At 36.6% G+C, this 10214-nt stretch overlaps 1 protein-coding gene across 1 annotated transcript; it reads right to left on the bottom strand.

Moving 5' to 3' along the window:
- Positions 1-7078: 7078 nt before the first annotated feature.
- On the bottom strand, positions 7079-9816 carry LOC309507591 (uncharacterized protein). Its single transcript, XM_082181880.1, has 2 exons — positions 7615-9816; positions 7079-7300 (listed from the first exon to the last, which is right to left on the bottom strand). Exon 1 carries the CDS (start codon positions 9433-9435, stop codon positions 8191-8193), a length of 1245 nt encoding a protein of 414 aa, XP_082038006.1. The 5' UTR covers positions 9436-9816; the 3' UTR covers positions 7079-7300; positions 7615-8190.
- Between the last annotated feature and the right edge of the window lie 398 nt (positions 9817-10214).

A 10214-nucleotide genomic window follows, 5' to 3' on the forward strand; every position in this document is an offset into this window, starting at 1 on the left:
TGGCAATGTGAGCTTGTGACTGCATCATGATGGTTTGATGCTCAACCTTCAGGGGCTCATTCTGAGAGAAAACCAGCCAGATCCTCACTCCTCTTTCTTTACCTCTCTCTCTCTCTCTCTCTCTCTCTCTCTCTCTCTCTCTCTTCCACTGTCTCTAGAGATAGCAAAAAAATAGTCTGTATATGTAGGCCTATGTGTGAGGAAAGCAAGGCAAAAAGCCATGGAGTGCAATGTGCTTGATGATGATACTTTAATCTTTTTTTCTCTTTCATGAAAATGTAGTTCAAAGCAGACTATTTTAAAACCATGAAGAGGAGATCAACAAAAAACTGTATTCAGAAGATGGAAAAACTGAATTCACTTCAAACAAAAACAATTGCACCCTTGTGCCTACTTATTATACTGATACAAGAATCTCAGTAATTTGGTCTTTCAATTTGATCATAAATATTTGTTCACACTGAGAATCGATCTCTGACTTTTGATTGCAGACTTTGGTATCTTGGCAAATCAGTTTGAGACATTATTGAGATCTCTTCAAAAACTCCAGTGTGGAGACCTATACTGTAAAAAAAATTATATATATATATATATTGCTGGTTTAACTTAAAGTAAGTAACCTGGTTGCCTTAACATTTTTAGTTTATTGAAACTAAAAATTTGAATTAATACAAAGAAGAAGATTGCTTTAATCAATAGAAACTCAAAACATTATGTTATCTGAACCACATTAATGATCTAAGTTGATTTGACAAAATAAAAAAGTAAAAAATAAATTTAAAAAAGTACAGTGCAGGAGAAACATCTGAGAACAAGAAGACTTTTCCATTTGCATCTCATGGTTGTCTCATACAATCACTAATTTACATACTATCACCATGATTTTCTCACGATTTTGTAACTTCGCTATAGTGGTGAGTTATCTGCATCAGGCAGAGCTTGACTCAAGAAGAGGCGACCTTTAGCCAAGACATCTCATCCTCATCATCAGAGAGAGCCGTGCTGATTGAACTCCAGTCCTCCTCGCATTTGATCTACACTTCTTCTCCCCTTCAAAGCATGCACTCTTTTAATCCACTTACTTTTATTTTCTAGAGTTACCTTCCTCTTCAAGGTCAGGCTTATCCATGTCTGAAGCGCTTATGAGCACAAAGCTTCAAAATATTTTAAAGAAATTTTGGTCATAGAATAATCTAAAAGATATTGTGCATGTTTTTGATTTTTATATTTCAATGAGATAAGAATTTCCATGAATAAGGTACAGATTAGGGCCTATAAGTGTCAGGACAGTGTGGCTTTCCAACACACATAATGCAGGAGATACAAGGATTGAAGTATTAAATACACACATGGATAATCAACGGAACCAGAGACAGGTGTGTAACTCAATCAGAAACTAGTCACAAAAACTCAGGAACATAACCCTGACAAGAAGATGCTACAAAATCATTTTTATTCTTTTCTTAGCAAACTAGGGTAATTGGAAAAACGTACCTGTACCAAAATTATATTCCGTTGCTTCCTGCAAGTTTGTGACACTTTCAGAGCAGGTCTAAAAGCGTGTTCAGTTTTATCCGAAACAGTTGAGTGTGAATCTGGCAACGTTTATTATATTGGCAGTTCGGAAATGAAATGTCAAAAGGGGTGTGAAGCTGAAGTTTAAAGTCGCAATGAAATGAAAATTCATTCAATCTATTTTCACGTTGCATGTTATAAATATTATTGTGCATAATTCATCTGTGCATATGTTTCATTTAAAAAATTTTTTGACCTCATAATTGTCACATGCTGACTTGACTTGGTAATCCAGATGTAAGAGACTTGACACAGATGGACGAGACACATGGAACACCAGCACAAAACTTTAACAGAAGAGAAAGAACAGATGAAGACTGAGGGTTTAAATACACAAGATGAAGAGTATCAGGTGAGACCCTAATCAATGAATAACTATGTCAACTAAAGAAACAGGAACCAAACACACAGGAACTCAACACAGGTAAAACAAGACAAAAGAATATAAGAGTCATTGAAATCGTGAAAGTAATATTTAATAAAAATGTCATAACTGGCTCTTCTGGTGAAAAGGACTTCTCTCTGGTGACGTATGCAGGACTTCACCAATCATTTAGTCCACTTAAACTCTGCCCATGTAAGCTTGCGTTCATCTGCCTCCGATTTTGAATGCCAAGCCCACATCTCAACATACAATCAATAATCAATGTATAGAACCAAACTCTACTTTTTTTAGATGAACCATTACACTCGGATGTACAACACAACAAGTGGTTTTTACAAATATTGAACCAATAAAAAGTATTTAAAAGAGGTTGTGACTAAACCATTGGCTTCTCAAACTGTCCGTCAAACCTCATAACTCCACCCCGCCTCCTTTTAGAATGTACCGCACCGTTTGGAGAGATCTCTGCTTGTTTGCAATGCAATGCAAAATAAAGAACTGATGTTTGCGTAAGTACAGCATATTATTTACTCAAGAAACACTGTCCATAAACACTGTCATCACCTGTACGTTGATGAAAACGTAATGCGATGCACATACTGATGCGGCTGTTGCAGTGACAGAGAGACTGTATCTGTCATTCGCTGGTCAAAAAACTCAATTTGAGCTTGATTTTCATAAAATTGTATTTTATAATGACACGTGCAAGTGTCTGACCATAGCTATATAAAGCCACAATACCAACTTCGACGACATTGTTTAATTAAATACGAGGTTTCCGCCGACACCGATATGTAAATTTGTTGTTTTATCATCACCAAAGCATCATACTTATTGTGTTCATACTTAAGCTTTCACATTAAATGTGGGTACTACTTTTAATATTGCCTAATATCTAGATTTATATGCCATTTGAAGCAATGCATGTTTGTGCAATTTTGTCATATTTTTATATAGGTGATGTGCCGTGGGATTTTTTACTTATCCAAATTGTGCCGTGGCAAAAAAAAAAAAAAAAAGGTTGGGAAACACTAGCAACCATGCCATTTTAGCTTGCTTCTACAAGTCTGATCTTTTTTATTATGACGTTTTACAGGACTCCTATCTGAGTGCTCTGAATAGCAAGTGCCAGATGAGCTAGTTTACTAATAAAAAAAATTAAAAAAAATTCACAAAATGCAGTCATTTATTTTATATGAGATTTAAAACTGTTTGCAACTGTTTGCCTTCTAAAATTTGTGACATGTTTCAGAGTAAAGCCTGATTTATGTTCATTTCTAGCAAGACAAGAAATCAAAATAACATTTGTAATTTTTATATAAATGCTAGGTTGGTTTAATGTGAGTTTTTTAGTTTGTAGCCACTGATTATTTTTCCACTTAATTAAAGAAAATATACATTTTTCTTAGAATTTCTTTGTGAACAGGGCTGAATACTTTGTGCCTCTACTTCTTTAAGAAAAGTAATTGGACACCAGAGTTTACCCCATTCGTGAAAAGTGCCATAAGTATCACTAAAGAATATCTTAAACGCCGCTCAAATCCACATATTGCTTGCTATGCCACAGCATGCCTTTGTGTTAACAGCACTGTGAGTTAGACTTTCATGTCCCTTACTCCCATTCATTCTCTCACCCCTTTCTTTCTATCTCTTGTTGTGGGGAGCCGTGTAGGGGTGTAGATAATGCTTTTAGAGAACTTTATAATGAAGTTAACCCTCTCTTTTCCTTATTCTAACCATCACCCTTTATTCCACCAAAGCCCCTGAAGAGAAGAGTAGGAGGTCAGAGGTCAGTATGCGTCTGTATGGTGAGAAAGGGTGTGAATGGAGCTGTGCAATTAAGCGAAGCCTCGACAGGAACATTGAAGCTAATATTCAGACTTCAGACCTTATATTTTGGTCTTTCATCAACAATTTAAAGAAAAAATATATGGAGGCAATGTTGGTTGATTGTTATTATGAATAATCAGGTTTCTTAAAATGTTATTAATGTTATTATAAGTGTCCTAATTTATCATTTTAATTAGCAAATATGTTTTTGATGTTGGACCAGTTGCATAAACAAAGCCATTATGTTCTCTTAAGAACTAGTAAAACCAACTAGCATTTAGCCAAGGGGCTATCAGTCTTACAGACCAATGTATATTTTTATGTAACACTCATCAGAAGTATAAAAAAAACTTGCCGACTGGCAGTTCATACAACTGGCCCGTTATGTGGCTGCAACCTAGTAGTATTGCTGCTATAGCCTCCATAGGCAGTTTGTTGTTAGTATAATTGCCAGGCCAAAAATATGTTGTTATAAGCAAAGAAAAAATGCATAACACACACAAGTATTGGGTAATAGTAAAAACAGTCAATTTTTAATTATATCAAACCATTTTTCTTGATACGTCTCAGACAACAACATGGTGTCGCCTCAGATCCGGGCCACATCTGGTACACGTGGATTCAACACGTACCATATGTGGGCCGGATCTGGGCCGACATGTTGCCGACACTATCATGTCTGGGGTTGGACTCTTGATCATAACATTGCTCTTGCTTTGTCCACCATCTTGGATTATTATTTTCAATGAGCTTTTGCAATGCATGCCTATGAACAGAATTGCAAATGGATGATTTAGTATTTTTGTAATTAGTTTTTATGAGGTTATAGGTTATATAAAGTAGCCTATATATTTGATGCTACCTATTTATGCTTAGAATTTGTCAAAATTAAGGTATTGGCTGCATAATTCTGCTGAACAGGACCTTATTTCATGTATAATTATGCTGGCCATCTCGTAGAACAGATTCACGATGGGAGCACATCTATTTTATTTTAAAATGCTCTGTAGAATTTGGAACAAAGTGCATATGTTACTCACTACCCAGCAATATGAGGCATGTATTCTTTGTTTAGCACCCCTGCTGAAGATTCTTTGCCGAATGGTGCTTCCCTGCAGTGCAATTCGGGATGCAAATAGGGTAGAGAAGGAGGTTCTCATTTGAAGCACAGTCCATACGGAGCTCTGTGCACAGTGACCCGTAAAACATGCTGTGTGCTCTTGAATATGGTTAGGATGCTGATGTCTTCACGCCCCTTGTTTTGAGAGAAAAGTCCTTTCTGAATGGTGATATATTGAAATATGGTCCTATTCATCTGGAATGTTCGAATTTTGTCCTTGCTTCTTTGTTTGCCTCATCATCATCCCTTTCTGTGAATTCCTTTGCATGGAGTCACTAACAAACGTTTGAGTAGAGTATGTTCATATAATCCCACCAATCAGAACAATAGATGGCTATAAACAGATGTTTATTTCAGTTCATCCCACCATTCCTTTTTTGACCAAACTCCATATTTTCTTCGCCATATGTCCAAGATGTCCAATTGTGTTGAGGTGTTTACCATTTTATATATATATATATACTGTATATATATATATATATATATATATATACATATATATATGTATGGAAAGATAGACAACATACAGAAAACAGGCTAAACAGATATTGGTGACAAAATCAATACTTCAAATAGTTGGATAGTTGGTCTTTTCAGTTAAAAATGTATTTGGTCAACCAAAAGAGTCTTATTCTTTGTTTCCCTGGAACTGTGGCTATTAATTACGCCTTAGTTTGGCCAGCATGGCTAAACTTTTTTTACATTTATTTATGAAAATATGAAAATATTTTAAGTAGTGGCCAAAAGTGATGTTTTATTGACCCTACAAGTTTGATTAAACCATCAAAATATGGGTTACATTTATTTTTCTCACAAAATAATTAATCAAAAAAAGGCAAACTACAGCTACAGGTTTTATTTTACTATGAAAAAATGCATAGAAAAACAAAAAGCTCACAGGAAACATACAGTACTTGACTACAACACACAGTAATTGGTTCTTTCTTGTTATTTGCATGTGCTCATAATTTATTTGTATGACAGCCTGGCCAAAAATTAAGTCTGCTTAATTTGCCGTGTTTCATTGCATTATCACAAACGAAACAATTGATTCCAAGCACAACAACGTAAAATGCTTACAAAATCTTTGGTTAAACTTTATAATAACTGCATGCAATGAATCATTAGTTAAGCATTAGTAAATAGCTAATTCATCATTTATAAAGCATTAATATATATTAATAAGCAGTTTATAAATACAGCTATATATGCTTTATTCTTATGTGTTTAATAGTTGTATTTTCATACTTTATTAATGATCAATTTATCATTTCTCAATTATGTATTACATTATTTTCAAACCAGTGGTTCATAAGATAATTTAGAAAGTGTAAGCAAATGATTAATAAACTATTTAAATGTACATTTATACATCTTATTATTTACACATATAGTAATAGTTACTTAATGTGTTAATAAATGCTTTATTAACATGTATTCCTAATGTAATTCATGATTAAGTTATAAAACATTTAGTAGTTGTCAGTTAACTATTTTTTTGAGCTCATCTTTATAAAATTAGGACTATATGTAACACTTCTGTAACAGTTACAGTATACTAGGCTCAGTGCTAGGTTCCACTACAGGAGCAGTGATTGATGTAAGATGCATTAATAACCACAGACCACAGAATCAGTTTAAATTGCCGGCTTAATACGTTTAGTTGACATCATAAAATGGACAGTTGACATACAGTTAACATTAATTTCAAAATCACTTCAAGGAAAAAAAATATATTTCCCCCTCTTTTTGTGTTCACGTGAGTTAGTTTATGAATCCTTTTTCTTTTATTTAAACCTACTATTTGGCTTAAAAGGATACTATTTTCAACCTAGGTTATTATTAGTCTCCAGTTGTATCACTAATTTATGTGAGTTAACTCAGCTTTATTCTGAATAAAGTTTAGTTCTTAAGTTTCAAGAGTTAGTTCAAGTTTGGTTAAATTCCCTGTTAGTTTCAACCGTTTTCTATTTTGTTGTTCGTACCCCAGAAAAAATATTACATGTCAGAAAACACCATTACAGCATTAACATGAAAGGTTAACAAATAAAACAATAGCAAAAAAAATTAAACAAAACAACTCAAATTGTATTCAGCAAAAGACTGAATAAACTTGTATTTCACAAGTAATTGTCTTTGTTCTCTTAAGTGTCAGTCCTTTAGTCCTAAACGGTTAATCCAGTGTCTCTGTGAATCCACAGCAGCTCTGCAGTGAAATATGGATCAATCCTACCAGTTTCTGATGAAACCCATGCAACATCCGGCAGAGGCGCTTTGATCCTGTGTGATGCACAGTTCATGGGGTCACTGGGTGGCTCGCCATCTTACATCTCGCACGTGGAATCCAACTCCGATATTCGCTCAGAATTTCCGGTCCAAACCTTAATGGCCTAGCATAATAATAAAATAATATGCACAAAAAAATCAAATACTACATCTGGTAGCTTCACATATTGATAAAAGCTTGTTTTTTAGCTTAATTTGCACTTCATGAAATGGCGCATTCGCCATCATGGCGTCAGAAAAAAACGTAACATCACAGGACATTGAACTACAGGCCTGTGCTTCAATCCACCATGTACATCCACCATTCCAACACAAAACATCATAAATTAACTACCTTAGCTTTCCATCTTCATGAAAGTACCGATACATCACAACAAAATGTTCCACACATAAAATAAAATACATTCTTTTAACTCACCAAGTCCCGTTCGGCAATGAACACAAGTATGAAATATCGCCAGGTCACGGCAGGTTGGAACACACAACAAAACAAACAAAAAAAACTCCTTCAAGGCACAAAATTAACTTTAAATGGACTCTTTACTTATTCTTCTTGTTTTCCTCTGTTTTCAGCAGCAGCTCTACAACGACTGTCTGCGTTTCTCCCTCGTTAACAAGCAGGAAAAAACAAAACAACCTGATTGGCTGTGGCTAGTCTCAGGAGTCACGCTGCAACGTGACTCTTCAAAATAAGAGTCTGAACACATTTTAAACCATGTTAAATGAAGAAAATAAATAAATAAATCAAATGAATTCACATATTTTTAACCCTTTTTCTATGTTCTTAAACCTAAATGAAACGTATGAAATAAAGCATTTGACTATTTTAATGCATTTTAAATTTCTTTTAACCTATTTGTTGCCTATCCATTGCTTGCAATGCATTTCTTTATGACTGTTTTTATTAACAACTTTAGTTTGAAATGGTGCTTTGTAACCAGGGTTACACCCTCCCTGCTTAAATATATGCAAGTCCCTTTGCACAAGGCATAGTTTAGACTACTTTGATCTCGTGGGCTTCAATAGTGTTTGTTACAGCGTCACTTAAGCTTTGGAACAGAGATTGAACTATGCTGACAAGAGGATTCCCCAATTCAGGGTAGGTTAAGAATTTGGGTTTTAGTCTTTCTCGAGAAGATCGCCTGAGAGCCTGTTCTGCCTCTGGGTCATGTTCTTTGTTGTCATTGTTCACAGATGGGTCCTCATTCATTTCAATATGAGTTTTACTTGTTTCCTCATTTGAATCTGGTGCACTGTCCATTTCACCTAGTTGTGTTTTTGGTTCTTCTTCCCTTGCAGGTTCAGGTACATTCTCTGTCTCAAGTGACTTTGCCATTTCCATCATGTTCATGCCCTCTGGGGCATTATCAGGCAATGTAGCGTTACCAGGCTCATCATGGCTGGCCGATACCTCACCACCAGCCTCTCTAGGAGCATCAACCAGTTCAGGGGGTCTGGCAGGTTCTGAGACTTGAGCATTGTCTGATTTTGGTCGCTCAACAGCAGGGTTTGAATGAGTGTTGAGGGGAAAAACTACTTTGTATTCCTCAAAGGACCTGGAGAGCTCTCTGAAAGGACTTGGAGGGTAATACAGAGGGTAGTTGTCCCCTTCCTCAGAATCATAGTCCTGTTCCGGTTCATCAGGATCAGTTATAGGGTGTTGACGCGTGCTTGCTCGGCGTGGTTTTTCTTGGACTGCAGGAGGATGTTCAGGGACAGTTGGCAAGAACCCGCACGGTAATAAAAGGTCTCTGTGAAGAGTTCTAGTGGGACCATTGTGGTGCTCTGGTTTGACCGTATATACCGGTAGGTTGTCTTTTTGACTCACAACCACATGGACAACGGACTCCCACCTATCGGCCAACTTGTGTTTACCCCTAATCCTAACATTCCTCACAAGCACACGATCGCCAACATCCAGGACAGATTCAGTTACATGCTTGTCATATCTGGTTTTATTCCGTTCCGCAGCTTTAGCAGCATTTTTGGTAGCCAGTTGGTAACTCTCTTGGAGGTGAGATTTGAGGGCATTAACGTACTGTGAGTGAGATTGTTGCTGACGATGGTTCAAATGGGTATTAAAAGCCAGGTCTATTGGTAATCTAGGCTGCCTACCAAACATTAACTCATAAGGCGTAAACCCAGTACTTTCATGTTTGGTGCAGTTATAGGCGTGTACGAGTGGCTTAACAAAGTCACGCCAATGTATCTTGTGTTCGTCGTTGAGTGTACCTAGCATGTTTAGTAGGGTCCTATTAAACCTTTCTACAGGGTTTCCCCTGGGGTGATAAGGTGAAGTTCTGACTTTTTGTATTCCAGCTAGGTCACACAGCTCTTTGATGGTTTTCGATTCAAAGTCTGCTCCTTGGTCACTGTGCAACTTCTCCGGAAAACCATAGTGGATGATGAAATTTTCCCACAGAGCTTTGGCTACGGTTCGAGCCTTTTGGTTTGGGGTAGGAGTTGCTACAGCGTACTTCGTGAAGAAGTCTGTAATGACAAGGACATCCTTTGTATTACTGCGGTCTGGTTCGATAGTTAAAAAGTCGATACATACTAACTCGAGAGGTCTGGTGACTTGTATGTTTACTAGGGGCGCTGCCTTCTCTGGCAGAGTTTTTCTGCAAACACACCTGCTACAACTTTTGACCTTTTGCTCAATGTCTGAAGCCATTTTTGGCCAGAAAAATCTGGTTCTAGTTAGGTCAAGAGTCCGGTCAAAGCCGAGGTGACCCATGTCATCGTGAAGGCTTTTTAACACCATAGATCTCAGGTTTTCAGGGAGAACGAGTTGATATTGGATTCCTTCACCTACTTGCCTCTTTCTGTACAAAATTCCATTCTGAAACTCTAGTTTGTTTAGTTCGCGCAGAAAGATGGAAAGTAATGGAATCTCTTGCCGTACAGTAGAGGAAGATGTTTCACCCGTTTCGAGCTGATGTATGATTTCGCCAATAGCAGGATCGTTTCTTTGACTTTGTCTCAACTCTTCTTCGGACATACTTAGAATGACAGGAG

This window comes from Leuciscus leuciscus (assembly GCF_965113295.1).
Source record: "Leuciscus leuciscus genome assembly, chromosome: 10".
NCBI lineage: Eukaryota > Metazoa > Chordata > Actinopteri > Cypriniformes > Leuciscidae > Leuciscus > Leuciscus leuciscus.

Bases quoted from the DNA above. Each gene is read 5' to 3' on its own strand.
- LOC309507591 (XM_082181880.1), bottom strand. From the start codon at position 9,435: ATGCTAGGTACACTCAACGACGAACACAAGATACATTGGCGTGACTTT.